This window comes from Chiloscyllium punctatum, chromosome 9 (genome assembly GCF_047496795.1).
Source record: "Chiloscyllium punctatum isolate Juve2018m chromosome 9, sChiPun1.3, whole genome shotgun sequence".
In the NCBI taxonomy this organism is placed as follows: domain Eukaryota; kingdom Metazoa; phylum Chordata; class Chondrichthyes; order Orectolobiformes; family Hemiscylliidae; genus Chiloscyllium; species Chiloscyllium punctatum.
This window is the reverse complement of record NC_092747.1, coordinates 81,406,004-81,427,119: the sequence shown is the minus strand read 5'-3', so window position 1 is coordinate 81,427,119 and position 21,116 is coordinate 81,406,004. Positions and strand designations below refer to the sequence as shown.

Below are 21,116 nucleotides of genomic sequence, written 5' to 3'. Positions count from 1 at the left end.
GTATGATGGCAAGGCTGCCGTGAGACATATTTCATTTTACCCACTTCTCATTTCTTATCCCAAGGAGAATAAAGTAACCTTATCATATTGTCGAATGGAATCTGGAGGAAATATCTCTGCTGATGGAAGTCATACTTGGCTAATAAAAAGGTGGTTTTGGTAGTTGGAGGTCAGTCATTTCAGCTACAGGACAACTTTGCAGGAGTTCCTCAGAGTAGTATCATTGGCCCAACCATCTTCAGCTGGTTCATTAATGACCTTCCCTCCATCATAAGGTCAGAAATGACTGCACAATGTTCAGCTCCATTCACAACTCCTCAATTACTAAAACAGTTACTGAAACAGTCCATGTTGAAATGCAGCAAGCCCTGGACAATATCTGGGGTTTGGCTGACAAGTAGCAATAAACACTCACACTACTCAAATGACCCTCTCCAATAAGAAACAATCTAACCACTGCCTTTTGACATTAATTGCTGTTATCGTCATTGAATCCCCCATTATCATCCCGGGGTAACTATTAACAAGAAACTCAACTGGATTAATCACATAAATACAATGACTACAAGACCAGGTCAAGGCACAAGTCAAGATGTGATGGAATACTCTCAGCTTTCCTGGATGAGTGTAGCTCCAATAGCATTCAAGTAGCTTGACACAATCCAGGATAATGCAACCTGACTGATTGGCATCATATTCACAAATATCCACTCCCATCCCCACCATCTACTAAATGCACTGTAGAAATTCACCATAACTCATCAACCAGTATCTCCAGACCAATGCGCACTAAATAGAAAGATACATGGGAACACCATCATTTGCAAGTTCCCTTCCAAGCCACTCACCATCCTGACTTGGAAATAGATCACCATTACTCCAGTATTACTGGATCAAAATTCTGGAAATCCTTCCCATACAACTTTGCGAGTTTACCTACCCAGTCAGCCTCTTAATCATTCAATCACTAATCCAGTCAATTCCTTCCCCCTTCCCTGCCACTCAGTCACCCATGCCCTCTGCCACTTATACCCATTTTCCCCAGTCACTCATCCACTGCTCTTGCTGTTGACCTACCTGAATTTTCATTTGGTTAATTCTTAACCCCACAGATTTTTTGCCACCATTTCTCTCCCTGCCTCCTCCCAAGACCCAACTATCATGCATGTGCTCCCTAACCCAATAGATTCCTGTAAAGCTGCCAGTTCCCTATCCCTCAGTCTCTCCACTTTGGCTCCAGACCTCAGACTATATTTGTCCAATGAGGTTGTGTGACTTGCTGCTCACAGAATTTCTTCTCTCCCATCCTTGCTGCCCACTTTGAGAGAGTTGACCTTTGACTGGAGGAGCAGCACCTTGTAAACTCATGCAGTCGCACATAGCTATGTCTTTTAAATAGCTCAGGGGTCACAAAGGACCCCTCAACAAGCCAAATTGTGACCCATGGGAGACAAAGATAATCTGTTCCCAACAGTTAATCACAGAAGGATCTGCAGACTCGATCTAAGGCTTGGTCAAAAGAGGCATGTGAGAAATAATGCATTCACTCACAAAATGCTGTTGTCAATGAGGGATGCAAGTGGACACAATGAGAGACTTCAAAAGGGCATTTCATGAATACTTAAGGCAATAAATTTGCAACTTATCAGAATATAACAGGGGCAGTTTGACTGATGGAAACCTACAAACAGGACTGCCCAGTCAAACACGTTGTTTTCCTCCAGAACTCATGTCTTCCTAACTTAACTCAATTTCTTCTTCCCTTCTCCAGTCCTTTCCCACTGATATCTGTGAGTCTTTGGACGCTTTACATCAGTTTCAGAATTTCCAGTTTGCAGTATCTAGACCCTCCTCTTCATCCATGGATATGCAATCCCTTTATATGTCTAGCCCCCATCAGGTTGGTCTCAAGGTTCTCCACTTCTTCATGAAGAAAAGGACTGAACCGTTCCATCCTTCACCAACCTCCACCAGCTGGCCTTCCTTAATCAAGTCCTACTTGGGCCCCCTTCCACGACTCTTCCTCTGGTATATCAATGACATCATCAGTGCTGATTTCCTCTCTCATCCAGAATTAGAAAAGTTTATCAATTTTGCTTCCAATTTTCACTCAACTCCCATCTTCACCTATTCCATCTTTAACTCCTCCATTCCCTTCCTTGACATTTCTGTTTCCATTTCTGGGGATGGGCTGGCTACCAAATTCCACTACAAACCCAACTCCCATTGTTTCCTTAACTATACACCCCTGCACCCTGCTCCCTGTAAGTACTCTAATCCATTCTCCCAGTTTTTCCAACTCCATCGCAATTGTTCTGATGTTGGCAGTATCTATAGGGGGGTCCTCCAAATTGTCCACCTTCTTCCTCAGCCAGGGATTCCCTATTATTGGGGATGACAGGACCCTCAATCATGTCCAAACCATCTACTTTACTTCAGCCCTCACCCCTTATCTTCCCTCCCACAACAGCATAGGGTTCCCTGAACCTCAACTACCATCCCATCAGCATCCACATCAAAAGGATCATTAGCCTTCATTTCTGCCACCTCTAGCAGGATGCCACCACTAGACACATAACCCTTTCCCTTCCTTGCAGCCTTCCACAGGAACCGTTCCTCCTGGGACACCTTGATCCACTCCTCCTGCAATCCCAATACCTCCTCATACCCTGACAGTGCTTTGCCATGCAATGGTAAAAGTTACAACACATTTATGGGGTAAAAACAATGACTGTAGATGCTGGAAACCAGATTCTGGATTAGTCGCGCTGGAAGAGCTGCTTTTGCCCGAAACGTCGATTTTACTGCTCCTCGGATGCTGCCTGAACTGCTGTGCTCTTCCAGCACCACTAATCCAGATTACAACATATTTATGCTTATTTCCTCCCTCCTGATTATCCAAGGCCTCATACACATCTTCCAAGCATAGCAGCAATCTATGTGCACTTCACTCAATATTGTCTACTGTTTTAATTGCTTGCAATGCCGTCTGCTCTACATTGTGGAAACAAAATGCAGACTGAGCAACTGCTTTGCAGAACACCCGTGTTTGTCTTCAAAAATAGCCCTGAGCTTCCTGTTGCCTGGCACTTCAGCACAGCATGTACTCTGGCCAACATTTCTGTCTCAGCCTTGCTGCAGTATTCCAGCAAAGCTCAGCTCAAAACTGCTAGAACAGCATCTCATTTTCCAGTTGGGACCCAGCACCCCTTCAGGACTCAATATCAAGTTCAATAATTGTAGGTCCTGAGCAACTTCTCCCATGTCTTTACCTCAACCCACCAAACGCCAGGCCATGTCATCATATGGGCTGCTACCACAAACCCACTATCAGTCACTAATGATCATCATTAGTAGCTATTGATTCTCCCAGGCTGCTCTTTTCACATTCCTTTTTCTGCCCAAATTTTTTTTGTCTCTCTCTCTCTCTCTCTCTGGGCTCCATCGCCATCAAGCATTTCCTCCTCCCCCTGCCCTCACCCCATCTTTCGCACATTAAGCAACCTTTTCCTAGTTACAGTCTGTACTGAAGAATGGTCACTGGACTTGCAACGTTAACTTTGATTTTGCTTCACAGATGTTGCCAGATATGTTGACCTTTTCCAGAAATTTCTGTTCTTTTCTGATTTCCTGCATCCGTAGATCTTTGAGTTTCTTTTAAGAATATAATGCCTGCTTGGCAATGGAACCTAACTGCCAAGATTCACCAATCCATTTGGTATGGGGCAAACATCCCACACCCACTCCTCCAACACAATTGAAGACAAAGAACTAATCTGAGGCTGGCAACTCGACAGTACTGACAGCGCCACCAGGACTGCAGGCTACTGCTGGTATTGCATTGGGTCCGATGATTGTTGAGAGAATCCTCAGACAGAGACAAGTAGGGCAGAGTGCAAGTGTTTCTAATGAGGTTCCAGCAAAGTGGGGAGTGAGGGGGTATTGGAACCTACATAAAGGGCAGAGGTTAGCTTCCCTTAGGTACCCCTTTCTTATTGCAGCATATCTCAATGAGTGATTAACAATGGGGACCCCATGTCTCATCATTCACCACGTACTCTTTCTGCGTTAAGCCTATGTTGGGTGACACTTAGAAGGCAGCAGGGTTTCCATACCACTTCTTCAGACCTCTGAGGGAAATTAAAATTAACTTTATAATAAATGAGAAAGCAGTGAGACATAAAAAGGGAGGAATTTCATTTATTGGCAGTATGTTGAGTTACACTGTGGATCATAAAACTGACACATTTCCGAGAAACAACTCTTTATAATCTCACCACAGTACATGAGACAAAGGAACTTGCACATAAGTTGCAATAATGTGTTGGATTAATGTCTGCTATATGTTTATTTTTAAAGCACCTATTGTTATGAAGGTTATCAACATTTTTTAAGGCTGAGGGTTAAAATATTGTAAAAATTGAGTCATTTAGAAGATCATGGAGTTGGCTGGATTTATCTTTTTTAAAAAAAAATCACTGAAAAGGACACTTTTGACTTTTCCATCAAGCACTTATTGGGAAAGACAATTGAGCTAAGCAAACAATCAGATTCTTATGGATTCTGGAACTACTTGAATATATGAACAGGGAAGTTACATGTCAGGGATTATGATTGTCAGTTATTTCTGAGTTGTGTTTTGCATGTTATTCCAAAAAGGCAGTTGGTATAGCCTGTTAACTGAAAAGCCAACAGAGACATCCTTTCCCAACTTTTTTTGGGAAAAGCATTTTTGAATGCCATGTGGGAGAGCTGGAAAAACTGTTGTAGCCATTCTCCTGAGAAGCTTCTAGAAGACTTTATTTCAATATCTCCTGAATGAGTTGCTTCTGAAAATAACGGGTCTAGTGACACCTATGCACTTGTGTCTTAACCCCAAACCAAATATCACCTGGAACGGATCTCATCTTATCACATTCTTTTACAAATGAGCAATTATGCAAAGTTTTTTTTAAAAATTGGTATTAGTTGAGAAACTTAATTTGTGTAAGGTTACTTGAAAGGCTTAATATTTAATCTTTAAAATTATAAAGTATGTGTTAACCAGCTTTGCACCTGTGCTGAATGAGTCTTATAATGATTCAATAATTTTGTTAATATAAAAGAAACCTGGTTGATGGAATTTTCTTTTACATTCTGAAATTAGTGAAGTATATAATTGAACATATCGGTAACCAGATAAACATTAAAATCTATGTTGTGATGTGTGGAACTACAGAAAGACAGTTCATTCCCTATAACCTTAGTCATAACAGTATCATAAATTGGAAATATAGAAAATGAATTAGAATTTCATTCTTATTGCAGCTATATTTTGGTTTTGAAAATACTTTGAAAATCAAAGTTCTAATCTGCATTTTAAAAAGCTGCCCAGCAAAAGCTGCAGCAGCAAACCTTGCTCATTACATCCTAAAAAGCTCTAAATCATGTATCATCATGTCAGACAACAAAAACAGCATATTCTTCCCAACTGACGAATCAGTTATTTTCTCATCATTGATAAAACAGATAGGGCAGATCATGCTAAGAATCAAATACAAATTCATCAGCTTATACATACATTGGTATTATAATGATCTTACATTATAGCACTGCTGACACAAAACAAGCTAGAAATTTTTATATGTTCTCAGTTGTGCCTTTGCACATTGCAAAAGGGATAAAAGATTAATAGTAATAAACTGTTGCATAAACTAAGCTTCTTCAGTGTACATCTTGTTGGAAAATTCTGAACTTAACAAAGGTTCAAAACCCCTATTCTTTCGTCGTTGCAGAATTAGCATCAGCAGTACAGCCAACAGGACAAGGCCCAGCAAGATTCCACTGATGGTCGCAGCTAGCTTGGTACCCAAGGAAATATTAAATTCTGTAGATTACATGAAACAAGTTAATTTTATGGATTATAAAAGAATGAAGTCTTTAAAAATGCTGGATTACTCATGGTTAAATATTCCCATAATTTGGAAAATTTCACTGTGAAATTACATTGCAAAGTCTCCCCTTTTTACAAAGCTACAGAGGCTGCTCCTTGTTCTACATGAAGGCACGAGCTCACTGTGGTCACCAAAATGAATCAAGACAGAGGAATAGAGTTCCTTATCTAAACTATAACGGGCATTCAGGTGCTTTGTCTAGGTGAAAATGGGCCTAACACCTCTTTCAGCTTCCCAATTACTGGTGCAGACGTTTCGTCCCCTGTCTAGGAGACATCCTCAGTGCTTGGGAGCCTCCTGTGAAGTGATTCTGTGATCTTTCCTCCAGTATTTGTAGTGGTTTGAATCTGCCGCTTCCGGTTGTCAGTTCCAGCTGTCCGTTGCAGTGGCCGGTATATTGGGTCCAGGTCAATGTGCTTATTTTTCCTTGTTATAAGAGGTACGATACTTTGTCTCACTGTTTGTCGTGTCTCTTCTGTCAGTCCATTGTTCCTGAGTGTGCATTCTAGTGCTACTAGGAAGTCTGCTGTATTGGCGTCCCTGTGGTTGTAGTTGAGTCCCTTGGCCAGTATTGTTCGTTCCGTGTCTGTGAGCTGTCTGTGGGAGAGGTTTCTAACCCAGGTGTGTGTTGTGGTGTCCTCTCTGTTGTGTGTTAGTTTAGCCATTTTTTCTTTTAGTGCCGTTTTTTTGCGGTGTGTGGTCCTGTTCTGTCCTATGGTGATGGCCTGTTCTATGGTCCGGGTCCATTCCTGATTGGTGGTTTTTGAAATTAACAATTTTTGGCGTGCAATTTCTTTTCTGTATTTGTGAAGTCTGTTGTGAGTGTCTGTAATCATTACCTGGATCATCCTGAATCCATTCTGTCTGGCTGTGTCCCTGGCTTGTGCATTGTTGACTGGTGGTCTGTATCTGACACATGGTGGAAGGATTCGATTCTTTCGGCATTCATGCAGGAACTGGAGCTGCTCGTATGTGGTGCTCAGGCGGTTGGCACAGGATTCCCATTTCCTGGCTTGTCTTAGCGTCTCTCGCCCGTAGGTGTTCAAAGTTTGTGTGAAGATTTGTAGCACATTGACCTGGAACCAATTTACCGGCCACTGCAACGGACAGCTGAACTGACAACCAGAAGCGGCAGATTCAATCCACTACAAAGCCGGAGGAAAGATCACAGAAGCGCTTCATAGGAGGCTCCCAAGCACTGAGGATGTCTCCTAGACAGGGGACGAAACGTTTGCACCAGACATTCCCAGTTCGGCGAACAGAACCACAACAACGAGCACCCGAGCTACAAATCTTCACACAAACTTTGAACTAACTGAAATCTTGTCCACAAAAAAAATGTAAAACCACTGACACCACCTTGCCCTCCAATTTCCCACCAACATTCTCCCCACCTCCCAAATTTCCTAAACTTTAGTCTTTGATTGATGTCCAATCTCTTCCTCATTCTGACTTCCTCCCTTACTCCTTCTCCTTCAATATAAAGACATGCGCACTGCAACTGTAATCCAACTCCTCCCCATGCCCACCACCCAGTCTCTGACTTCCAATCACTTTCCCAAAATGCATGTTTGCAACCCAAAGCTTACAATCCTTCCTGCCTCTCTCTGGAACTGCAGCAAAGAATATTATATCTTAATCAAATTTGGAATTAAAAACTAATCTCAGTGATGGAGGCCATTACCAATTGCTGTAAAAATCTAACACTAATGTCCTATCTGGAAGAAAATCTGCCATCCTTTCTTGGTTTGGCCTACATGTAATTCCAGATCCACAGCAATGTGGTTAACTCTTAACTGCCCTCTGTTATGAAGGTGTACTGTATCTTTAGGAGAGTTGAGAAGCTAGCAAGAATGGACAAATACAGAGATTCTTGAACAAGGTAACAATGTAACACTTGGTTGAAACAAATAGCAGCAGTTGTGTTGCCATGAAACAAAAACAAATTCAAATTTGGCCAATCAGTTTAAATTATGCCACAAGATATGAAAATCCAATCAAATTTGAATTTATTTTGAAGTATTTTGATAATATTAAAACCAGTGAAATGATCCAAAGTTTTGAGGTATAAAACCGGACATTTTGAACAGTAAGGGGGAGAACTGCCAAAGGCCAATGAATGTAGACTTTTAGCTAAAGAGCTCTCTGGATGGTACCTGTCTCTGTGGAGAGTTTGTGCAGCAGAACATCGAGGCTGACCTGGAGAGAATCTACAGAGGAAAATCTATAAAGGAGAATCGGCAAAGCTGACTGGTTTAGAAACATGATTTGTTTTTGTAAATCTTAATCAGGATTTTTTAATCGGTATAGAATTGTAGAGTGGGAGGTAAAAGATAGGTTTTAAGAGAAAGGAGTTGTAAATAGTTGTTGGTTTTAATATTCTCAGTTAGACTTAAAGAATAAAGTTGTTCATTTTAACTTGAAATAGTGACCTTTGGGATAGTTCATTGCCTCTTGAATTTTCACAGATTACAGCATAGGGTGAATATCTGCTGTGTGGCTGGTTTAAATTAGCAGAGGGGTTTACCCTGTGTCATAACATTTCTGAAATGGCTAAGCGAGACATTCAGTGCAACAGCAATGAGGGCTGGGCACAAATATTGGCCTTGCTAGTGACACCCACATCCAATCAAAATTAATTTGAAAAACAGTCAAATCATACACAATCCAAGATTGTTTATCTTGGGAGGAGGGAACATGACTACAGCTGCTTAATGCTGAACGCTTACCAGCTTAAATACATAAATAATACTACAAATGTGAGAAAACTGATTTAAAGAGAAAATTCTGGAGAAACCCAGAAAGACTGACAGTATCTGTGACAAGAGCTATTGTTTCAAGTCTAAGATGACCCTTCAGTGAAAAGGTTAAACATATATATAGAGATGAAGTTATTTGTACATGTTTTGTTTCATAACCTCTAAATTATAAAAAAATGTCTTACTTTGTAAATAGCATTTTTTTTTCATTTACCATTTATGTAAATAAAAAACTTAAAAGCAGGCCAATTCAGCTCAATCTTTTGAAATCCATGTGGGAAACCTCATAAAAATGAAGTCTTAGAATCATAGAATAGAATCCCTACACTGCAGAAAATGTTCAACCTGGATAAATGCAAGGTAATGCATTTTGGAAGGTCAAACTTGAATGCTCAATATCGGATTAAAGATAGGATTCTTGGCAGTGTGGAAGAACAGCCAGATCTTGGTTTTCAAGTGGATAGATCCCTCAAAGTTGTCACCCAAGTGGATAGGGTTGTTAAGAAAGCATTTGGTGTTTTGGTTTTCATTAGCAGCGAGATCGAGTTAAAGAACCACGTGGTTTTGCTGGAACTCTACAAAACCCTGGTGAGGTCACAGTTGGAATATTGTGTCCAGTTCTGGTGGCCCAATTATAGGAAAGATATGGAGGCTTTGGAGGGGGTGCAAAGAAGGTTTACCATGATGCTGCTTGGACTGGAGTGCTTGTCTTATGCGGAGAGACTGACTAAGCTCGGATTTTTCTCTCTGGAGAGAAGGAGCAAGAGAGGTGACCTGATTGAGGTATACAAAGTAATGAGAGGCATGGATAGAGCCAATAGGCAGAGACTTTTCCCCACTGCAGGATTGACTGGCACGAGGTGTCATAGTTTTAAGGTGTTAGGAGGAAAGTATAGAGGAGATGTCAGAGTTAGGTTCTTTTCACAGAGAGTTGAGAACGCATGGAATGCGTTGCCAGCTGTGGTGGTAGAAGCAGAGTCATTAGGGACTTTTAAGCGACTGCTGGATATGCACATGGACAGCAGTGAATTGAGGGCTGCGTAGGTTAGGTTATTTCATTTTCGATTAGGAATAGTCCTCAGAACAACATTGTGGGTCGAAAGGCCTGTTTTGTGCTGTACTTTTCTATGTTCTATGTTCTAATCTTGCATTTACCATGGCTAATCCACCTAACCTGCACAACTTTGCACTATCATTAAGTTTGACAGGAACTTGGACTGACATAATTTAATGTTTCCTATGAAGTAGCAGAATATCCAATGATTTGTAGGACACTAAGAAGTTCAAAGGAACACAAGGATCTTGGGTGCTTGTGAACAGATCCCTGAAGATGGCAAGACATGTTAATAGGATAGTTAAGAAGGCATACAAGGTGCTTCTCTTTGTCATTCATGGCATAGAGTATCTTGGCAGGGAAATTATGCTAGAGCTATACAGGACTTTGGATAGGCTATTGCTGGAGGATTGCATTAGCTGTGATCACCATAGTACAAGAAAACGAGTGCACTGGAGCAGGTGGAGAGGCGATTCACCAAGAGATTTTCTGGGATGGAGCTTTAGAGCAAAGAAGACTTAGGGAGACTTGATTGATGTGGATAAGATTATGAGGGGCATGGACAAGTGGATAGGAAGCAGTTGTTCCACTTAGCTGATGGGTCAATGAGAAGGCAGCATCATTTTAAAGTGAAAGGCAAGAGGTCAAAAGGGAATTTGAGAAAACATATTTTCACTCAGAGGGTGGTGGGAGTCTGAACTGTACTGCATGGAAGGTAGTTGAGGTGGGGAACCTCAAAAACTTTAAAATATACTTGAATGTACACCTGAAATGTCATAAGATGTAAGGCAATGAGCCAAGTGCTTGAAAGTGGGCCTAGTACAGATTTAGAATGGTATTTTGTCAATGCAGACTCAATGGACCGAAGGGTCTCTTTGTACTATATGATTCAATAATTCAGTTGTTCTCCCTCCCTTCCCATCCCCCTAGTGAATATTGACTCCAAACAATTTGCCATTCAAATGAAACCAAGTAAATCTATTGAAGTAATCTGCCTGCTGGCCAATAATGACCTTATATAGAGAAGGTCACAGTGCAAATCATATTTCTCTGCACTCAAGATGGGAGAAGAATGAAATAAAGTGAGAGACTGTTTTTACAACCTACCTGACAATTCAATTTCATACGAATAACCAAGATCAGCTGATGATACAAACAGTTCCTCATTGGTCACAGGTGGATAAAATGGCACCATGTTAGATTGCCTGTTGTGGCCAATCGGTGCCATCTCCTCTGGCCAAGAGCTCATTGCAGGGCTGTTTTGCTTCATCCACTCTTCAAAAACAGCATCAATAAAGGCATGGAGCACCTATTATGATGCAAAGTGAGTATTACAAAACGAATGAACAATCCTTCCAACCAACAGATCGTCTTCAGTTACTCCCAATCAAACTGTAAGCTTGAAATCAGGAAAAGGTGAAAAAATGATAACATGCAGTGAAATTGTGAATAGATTATTTTACCACATATATTGGATGTTGTTTGGAATAGTCATAAGCAGCTATATCATAGATTTAGGGTGCTCCTATGCTGCATGATCATTCTAATATCAGAAGATCTAAGTACTGCAAGCAGCATAGCTACAACTTTCAAAATACTTTGCATATTCACAAAATTCACTTTTGAGGGGAGGCAAAGAAATAATAGAACATCACTCGGCTACTAATCCAGAGTACAGGCTAATGTTCTGGGGGCATGTGTTTAAATCACACCACAGCAAATGACGGAATTTAAATTCAATAAAAAGTCTGAAATAAAAAGCTACTGTAATGAGACCAACTAACTAATAAAGGCAGCCCATCTGGCTCACTAATTCCATTCAGGGAAGGACCCACAATTTTTGCTTGTCTGGTCTACATGTGACCCCAGACCCATAGCAATGTGGTTGACTCTTAACTGCTCTCTGAAAGTCACTCAGTTGTATCAAACTACCAGAGTCTAAAGGAAATAAATAAACCAGTTAGACCATTTGGCATCTATCCGAGCACTGGGAATGACAATGCCCCGTCCACCCTACAAATTTGGCTTTACTAACAGCTGACGGCTAGTTCCAAAATTGGGAGAGCAGTCTCACAAACTAGGCAAGTAACAGCCTTACACTGTAATATTCATAGTATCATACCTTACAAAGAATGTCCCAAGCACCACATGCATGAGTATATCATGCCCATTAGCAGGACAGGCCCAGCAGAGGTGATGGCATGCAGATGGGAGAGGGCTGCCCTGAAAGTCCTCAATATTAATCCTGAAGAAATCTTGTGGCATTAGGTCAAATATGGCCAATATGTTTTTCTGGTTATCACTATTGTCACCCATAGAATAGTTTAAGAGTCAACCACAATGCTATGGGTCTGAAGTCACATGTTGGCCAGACATATAAGAATGGCAGATTTCCTTCCCTGAATGGAATTAATGAATTAGATGGGTTATTTGTATTGTGAAAATCAATAATGGTTAGTGGTCTCATTACAATAGCCTTTTATTCCAGATATTTTGTTGAATTCTAATTTTTCCATCTGCTGTGGTGTGAGTTAAATACATGTTCCCAGAACATTAGCCTTGGCCTCTAGATCCTTCTGGACTGATGATTCAGTGGGAAGAGGTGAGGGGACCAACAAAAGAGAAAAAAATTACTTGAACTCATCCACATCTGGATCTGATGGGTACCTATTGTCAATCCATCGATGACAGTATCAGAAAAAGAATTGAATTCCAGAGATGAAATCAGATCCACTTCTCTTGACATCATGGCTATGTTTGACTGAGTAACGAATCAAGGACCCCTAGCAAAATTAGAGTCAATGGGATCATGGGGAGAATCTCCACTGTTTGGAGTCATACCAGCCACAATGAAAGGTGATTGTGATTTTTGGAGGTCAGTCATCACAGATCAAAGGAAATAGTGCCCAACCATCTTCAATGACCTTCCTCTATCATAATGTCAGAAACAGAGATGCTCACTGATGACTGTACAGGATTCAGTACCATTTGTGACTCCTCTATGTCCAAAAACAGAAGGCACTCACAAATATCCAGGCTTTGGCCGACAAGTGGCAAGTAACATTCCAGCCACACAAGTGTCAGGCAATGATCATCTCCAATGCTAGAGAATCCAACCATCACACATAAGACCATAAAAATTAGTCATTCGGCCCATCAAGTCTGCTTTGCCATTTAATCTTTGCTGATATGTTTCTCAACCCCATTCTCCTGCCTTCTTCCTGTAACATTTGATCCCCTTAAATAATTAAGCATATATCTGTCTCTGTCTTACAAATTCCACAGATTCACCTCCCTCTGGCTAAAGAAATTCATCCTCATCTCAGTTCTAAAGGATTGCCCTTTCATTCTGAGGCTGTGCCCTCGGCTCCCAGTTATTCCTACGAGAGCACACATCTTCTCCATATCCATACTATCTAGGCTTCTCAATATTCTCTAAGTTTCACTGAGATCCCCCTCATCCTTTAAATTCTATCAAGAACAGATCCATAATCTATAACTGCTCCTCCAACAAGCCCTTCATTTCTGCGATAATTCTTGAGATCTCCTCTGGACCCCCTCCAAGGCTAGCACATCCCTCCTTAGATGCAGGGTGCAAAACTGCTCGTGGTCTTCCAAATGTGGTCTGACCAGTGCCTTAGGAGAAAGTGAGGACTGCAGATGCTGGAGATCAGAGCTGAAAATATGTTGCTGGAAAAGCGCAGCAGGTCAGGCAGCATCCAAGGAGCAGGAGAATCGACGTTTCGGGCATGAGCCCTTCTTCAGGAATGAGGAAAGTGTGCCAAGCAGGCTAAGACAAAAGGTAGGGAGGAGGGACTTGGGGAAGTGTTGCTGAACAAAGAGAACTTGGAATACAGGTTCATAGCTCCTTGAAAGTGGAGTCGCAGGTAGATAGGATAGTGAAGAAGGCGTTTGGTATGCTTTCCTTTATTGGTCAAAGTATTGAGTACAGGTGTTGGGAGGTCATGTTGCGACTGTACAGGACATTGGTTAGGCAACTGTTGGAATATTGCGTGCAATTCTGGTCTCCTTCCTATCGGAAAGATGTTGTGAAACTTGAAAGGGTTCAGAAAAGATTTACAAGGATGTTGCCAGAGTTGGAGGATTTGAGCTATAGGAAGAGGCTGAACAGGCTGGAGCTGTTTTCCCTGCAGCATCGAAGGCTGAGGGGTGACCTTATAGAGGTTTACAAAATTATGAGGGGGATGGATAGTATAAATAGGCAAAGTCTTTTCCCTGGGGTGGGGGAGTCCAGAACAAGGGATCATAGGTTTAGAGTGAGAGGGGAAAGATATAAAAGAGACCTAAGGGGCAACGTTTTCATGCAGAGGGTGGTAAGTGTATGGAATGAGCTGCCATAGGAAGTGGTGGAGGCTGGTACAATTGCAACATTTAAGAGGCATTTGGATGGGTATATGAATAGGAAGGGTTTGGAGGGATATGGGCCGGGTGCTGGCAGGTGGGACTAGATTGGGTTGGGATATCTGGTCGGCATGGACGGGTTGGACCGAAGGGTCTGTTTCCATGCTGTAGATCTCTATGACTCTATAATGTTAGTGAGGCTGCATTTGGTGTATTATATTCAGTTTTAGTCACCTTGCTTTAGGAAGGATGTTATTAAACTGGAAAGAGTGCAAAAGAAATTTACAAGGATGTTGCCAGGGCTCAGTGGCCTTAATTATAGGGAGAGGTTGGACAAGCTCGGACTTTTTTTCTTTAGAGCGTGGGAAATTGAGGGGAAATCTTATAAAAATGTATAAGATCATGAGAGGCATGAGTAGGGTGAATGTGCTCAGTCTTTTCCCCTGGGTGGGGAATTGAGGACTAGAAAGCATCAGTTTAAGATTAGGGAGGAAAGAATAAAAAGGAACCTGAGGGGCAATATTTTTACACAAAGGGTGGCATGCAGATGGACTGCCAGCAGGATTGGTTGAGGCAGGTACATTAACAACATTTAAAAAGCATTTGGACAAATACATGAATTGGAAAGGTTTAGAAGGACATGGACCAAATGCAGAGAAATGGGGTTAGTGTGGATGGAGGTTTTGGTCGGCATGGACCGAAGGGTCTGTATCCATGCAGTAGGACTCTATGACTCTATTCTAGTCCTTTCAAAATGAAAGCTAACATTGCATTTGCCTTCCTAACTGCCAACTGAAACTGCAGGTTAACATTAAGAGAATCCTGAACTAGGATTCTCAAGTATTTTTGTGCTTCAGATGTCTGCAGCCTTTCCTCATTTAGAAAATAGGCAATACCTCTATTCTTTCTACCAAAAAGTGCATAACCTCAGATTTTCCCAGGCTGTATTCCAACTTTTTTGTCCCCTCCCCTAGCCTATCCAAGTCATTCTGTAACCTCCCTGCTTCCTCAACACTACTTGTCCTTCCGCCTGTCTTTCTTTTGTCTGCAATTTTAACAACAATACTCTCAGTTCCTTTGTCCAGATCATTAATGTGTAATGTGAATAGGTGCAGTCCCAACACTGACCTCTGTGAAATAAAGTAAGTCATTGGCACCATCTTGAAAAACACCCTTTTATTACCACTGCCTTCTGCTAGTCAACCAATCTTCTATCCAAGCCAGTACTGTGCCCCTAACACCACAGGCTCTTTTTTATGTAGCAGCGTCCAGTGCAGCACCTTGTCAAAGGCCTTCTGGAAAGCCAAACAGATCATGTCGACTGGCTTTCTTTTGTCAAACTTGCTCGTTATCTACTCAAAGAATTTTAATAGATTTGTTGAGCATCACTTTCTCTTGATGAAGCTGCTGACTCAGCCCTATTTTACCATGCATTTGCAAGCACTCCACAGTGTCATCCTTAATAATGGATTAAAATCTCACCAATGACTGTGGAGCAGCATGATGGCTCAGTGGTTAGCACTGCTGTTACACAGCACCAAGGACCCAGTTTGATTCCACCCTCGAGGTATGTGTGGAGTTTGCACATTCTCCCTGTGTTTGCAGGGGTTTCCTCCAGGTGCTGCAGTTTTCTGCCACAGTCCAAAGATGTGCAGCTTATATGGATTGGCCATGCTAACTTGTCCAAAGTGTACAGGGATGTGCAAGCTAGATGGATTTGCCATAGGAGATGCAGGGTTACAGGAATAGGGTAGGGGAATGGGTCTAGGTGGGATGTTCTTTGGAGGGTCACTGTGGACTCGATGGGCCAAATAGCCTGTTTCCACAGAATAAGAATTCTAAGACTGAAGTCAAGCTAACTAGCCAGTAATTTCCCATCTTCTGCCCCCACCTCATCTTGAAACAGGGGTGTGACATGAACCATTTACCAGTCCTACTGGACCCTCTCTGACTCCGTAATTCCTGACAGATCATCATCAATGTCTCCACAGTCTCCTCAGCTATGTCCTTCAAAATCCTGGGGTGTAGTGCATCCAGTACAGATTTATCATACTTCAGACCTTTCAGCTTTTCCCTTAGTGCAAACCATCACATTCACCTCTGCCTTTGACTCTATTGAAGTTCTAGCATGTGATTGGTGTCTGACCACTGATGCAAAGTACCTATTCAATTCCTCTGCCATTTCTTTGCTCTCCACTTCTCCAGCCTCATTTTCCAGTGGTCCAATGACCACTCTTGCCTCCCTTACCTTTTATTCATCTAAAAAAAAATAGACTTTCAGTCTTCTTTTATATTGCTAGCTTGATTACCCTCATATTTCATCTTCTCCTCCCTTATTGCTTTCTTTCAGTAACTCATTGCTGTTTTTAAGGTTTACCAATCATCTGGCTTCCCACTAATTTTCACCACACTGTAGGCTGTCCCTGACTTCTTTTGTCAGCCATGGTTGCCGCACCTTCCCCTTAGTATCCTTCTTCTTCCTTAGGATGAATTTTGTTCTGTGCCTCTTGAATTGCCCCTAAAAACTCTTGCCATTGCTGCTTCACCATCTTCTCAAGGCTCCCCTTCCAATTAACTCTGGCCACTTCCTCCCTCATGTCTTTGTAGTTACCCTTATTCAATTGTTATACAATTACATCTGATTCCAGCTTCACCCTCTCAACGTCAGGGTGTATTTTATCATATTATGGTCACTGCCTCCAAGCGTTCCTTTATTTAAGCTTCTCAATCAAGTCAGCCTCATTACATATCAACCAATCCTGTTCTCTATTGGGCTCTACCTTTTCAATCTGCTGATTTATTTTCTGCCATCCATTCTGATTACTGTTAGAGGCATCCTGTCTCTGTAATACCCACAACATAAAGGTGGCACAGTGGCTCAGTGGTTAGCACTGCTGCCTCACAGCACCAGGATCCCAGGTTTGATTCCAGCCTCGGGTGACTGTCTGTGTGGAGTTTGCACATTCTCCCAGTGTCTGCGCAGGTTTCCTCTGGGTGCTCCGGTTTCCTCCTACAGTCCAAAAGATGTGCAGGTCAGGTGAATTGGCCATGCTAAATTGCCCATAGTGTTAGGTATATTAGTCAGACGGAAATGGGTCTGAGTGGATTACTCTTCGGAGGGTCGGTGTGGACTACCTGGGCCAAAGGGCTTGTTTCCACACTGTAGGGAATCTAATCTAACATCATACCTGCCAATTTCAATCTGTGCTACAAATTCATTTACCTTGTCTCATATGCTCTGAGCATTTAAGTACAACACCCTCAGTCCTATATTGACAGGCCCCCCCTTCTCATAGTCGTCCCCTAATCTGCTGTACCTGAAGTTATATTCCTAATCATATCCATACTCTCTGTTCTATACCTTGTTCGGGAAACTTTCAATAATCTCTTCTGAGCCCTGTCTTCACTTAACCAGTTTAAAGTTATAGAGTCATACAGCACAGAAACAGACTCTTTGATTTAGTTCATTCATGCTAACAAGATATCCTCAATTAATCTCATCCCATTTGCCACAACTTGGCCCATATCCCTCTAACCTTTCCTATTCATGTACCCATCCAGATGTCTTTTAAATGTTGTCCCTGTATCAGCCTCCACCACTTCCTCTGGCAGCTTGTTCCATACATGCACCAATCTCTGCAAGAAAAAGTTGACCCTTAGGTTCCTTTCAAATTTTTCCTCGCTTACCTTTGACCTTTGCCCTCTATTTCTGGACTTGCTTATCCATGCTTCCCTTACTATCCATGCCCCTCATGATTTTATAAACCTCTATAACGTCACCACTCTACTTCCAAAGCTCCGGGGGAAAGTTGCCCCAGTCTATTCAGCTCTCCCTAGAGCTCAAACCCTCCAAACCCTGCAACATCCTTGTAAATCATTTCTGCACCCTTTCAAGTTTTGCAACATTTTCCTATAGATCTTTTCATGAAACTAATGTGCCAAGGAGAGGGCAGCAGTAGAGATAACTGAAGGGACTATGTGCTTTGATTATAAACTCCTTACAGTTATAGCTGAAGGTGAGGCTCAAGGTGCAGACCTTGTGACCACCCTATTTCGCCTTTATGTTAAGACCCTGGTTCCAGATCAAATCAGGTCGAACCGACCTGATTGTAATTTCCCTTCGGTCCTAATACTGATGCCAGTGTCTCAACGAAATGGAATCCCACTTTCCCACACCACTCCTTTACCTATGTGTTTACATCCCTAACGTTTTTATTTCTTTGCCAATTTGCATGTGAAATAATAATCCAGAGATTACAACCTTTCAAATCTTGGTTTTTAATTTTGTTCCAAATTCTTGATATTCCCCAAACAGGACTTCTTGCCTACGTTGTTAGTACCAACATGGACCATAGCAACTGGACTACCCCCTTCCTTCTCCAGTATCTGTCAGGCTGACTCGGGATGTCCTTCAGCTGGGCAACAACTGGGCAAGCAGGACTCTCGATCCCACTCATGAAGGACCTATCTGACCTCAAATTATCAAATTCCCCACCACTATCACTTTTCTATGTGCACCTTTCACTTGAATGGCTTCTTAGAATACAGTTTAACCATCCTGTCTGCAGACTTTCTTCATCCATACAGGTAGCAACTATAGAACATAGAACATAGAAGAATACAGCGCAGTACAGGCCCTTCGGCCCTCGATGTTGCGCCGATCAAAGCCCACCTAACCTACACTAACCCACTATCCTCCATATACCTATCCAATGCCCGCTTAAATACCCATAAAGAGGGAGAGTCCACTACTGCTACTGGCAGGGCATTCCATGAACTTACGACTCGCTGAGTGAAGAACCTACCCCTAACATCAGTCCTATATCTACCCCCCCTTAATTTAAAGCTATGCCCCCTTGTAATAGCTGACTCCATACGTGGAAAAAGGTTCTCACTGTCAACCCTATCTAACCCCCTAATCATCTTGTACACTATTGGAAAAAAATCAAAACCTGAGGCTGTTCCAATGCTACATATAGGATCCCTCTCTCTGCCTCACTTGTTGTCAGACCCTCCTAAATTGATCAGTGACTAAATTTGAAATATTTAAACCAAAGGGTGTGACCACCTGGAACATAGAATATTCTCAAAGGGGAGAGGAACCAGCATGAGGTCATTATACACATTGGAACTAATAACATAGGAAGGGAAAAGGATGAGATTCTGGAGGAAGAAACTGGGAAGTTAAATCGGAATTTCAAAAGGAATTCCTCAAGGGTAGTGATATCTGCATTATTCCGAGGGCAACAAACTAGTAAAGGTAAGAATAGGAGGATAGAGCAGATGAATGCATGGTTGAGGAGCTGACGCAAGGGAGAAGGGTTCACATTTTTGGATCATTGGAATCTCTTCTGGGGTAGAAGTGATCAGTAAAAAAGGATGGATTGCACTTGAATTGGAAGGGGACTAATATAATGGCAGGGAAATTTGGTGGAGCTGCTCGGGAGGATTTTAACTAGTAAGGTGGGTGGATGGGATCCAGGGAGATACTGAGGAAAGGGATCAGTCTGAGACTGGTACAGTTGGGAAAAAGAGCAAGTCAAACAGTCAGGGCAGGCAGGAACAAAGCAGAGAATGAGATAGGACTGACTACATTTATTTCAATGCAAGAGTTCTAACAGGGAAGGCAGATGAACTCAGGGCATGGTTAGGAACATGGGACTGGGATATCATAACAATTACAGAGACATGGCTCAGGGATGGACAGGACTGGCAGCTTAATGTTCCAGGATAGAAATGCTATGGTAAGGATAGAAAGGGAGCAAGAGAATTTTTGATAAGGAATAACATTATGGCTGTATTTAGGGATGGTATTCCTTTATTCCTGAGGAAGGATTTATGCCTAAAACATTGATTCTCCTGCTCCTCGGATGCTTCCTGAACTTCTGTGCTTTTCCAGTGCCACAATTTTTGACTCTGGATTTCTACCATCTGCCGTCTTCACTTTCTCCTATTCCTTGGTATATGTCCAATAAAGTTATTTAGCTGGAAGTGAAAATTAAGAAAGGGATCATCACCTTATTGGGATTGTACTATAGATGATCCAATAGTCAGCAGGAAACTGAGAAACAAATTTGTAAGGAGATCTCAGTTATCTGTAAGAATAATAGAGTGGTTATAGTAGAGGATTTTAACTTTCCAAACACAGACTGGGACTACCATAGTGTTACGGGTTCAGATGGAAAGGAATTTGTTAAGTGTGTACAAGAAAATGTTCTGATTCAGTAGTGAATGTACCTACAAGTTCAAAACTTGAACTACACTTGGGAAATAGTGAGGGGTCAGTGGGGGTACACTTTGGGGCCAGAGACCATAATTCTATCAGTTTCAAAATAGTGATGGAAAAGGATAGACCAGATCTAAAAGTTAAAGTTCTAACTTGGAGGAAGGCCAATTTTGATGGCAATAGGCAAGAACTTTCAAACGTTGATTCGAAGCGGAAGTTCACAGATAAAGGGACGGCTAGAAAATGGGGAGTCTTCAAAGATGAGATAATGAGAGTCCAGAGACAGTGTGTTCCCATTAGAGTGAAAGGCAAGGCTTGTGGGTGAAGGGAATGCTGGATGACTGGAGAAATTGAAGTTTTGGTCAAGGAAAAGAAGGAAGCATATGTCAGTTATAGACAGGATAGATCGAGTGAATCCTTAGAAGAGCATAAAGGCAATAGGAGTGTACTTAAGGGGGAAATCAGGAGGGCAAAAATGGGACATGTAGTAGCTTTGGCAAATAGGGTTAACAAGGATCCACAGGGAATTTATAAATACATTAAAGTCAAAAGGGTAACTAGGGAGAAAACAGAGCCCTTCAAAGATCAGCATGGCACCCCAAGTGTGGAACTGGAGGAGATGGGGGAGATACTAAAGGAGTATTTTGCATCAGTGCTTACTGTGGAGAAGAACATGGAAGATGCCAAAGGAAGAGGTGCTGGGTGTCTTAAAATGCATAAAAGTTTATAAGTGCCCATGACCTGATCAGATATACCCAAGAACTCTATGGGAAGCTAGGAAA

General features: G+C 41.9%; 1 protein-coding gene across 2 annotated transcripts in view; it reads right to left on the bottom strand.

The window, feature by feature from the left end:
- Positions 1 to 4,192: 4,192 nt before the first annotated feature.
- The window catches only part of dct (dopachrome tautomerase), a 60,233-nt gene continuing 43,309 nt past the window's right edge, over positions 4,193 to 21,116 (bottom strand). For both annotated transcript variants that reach the window (XM_072577899.1, XM_072577900.1), the window contains 2 exons: positions 10,854 to 11,055; positions 4,193 to 5,866 (listed from right to left, as the gene is read on the bottom strand). In XM_072577899.1, coding sequence (XP_072434000.1) covers positions 5,694 to 5,866; positions 10,854 to 11,055 — 375 coding nt within the window. In that variant the 3' untranslated portion in view covers positions 4,193 to 5,693. The remainder of the gene's footprint in view (positions 5,867 to 10,853; positions 11,056 to 21,116) is intronic.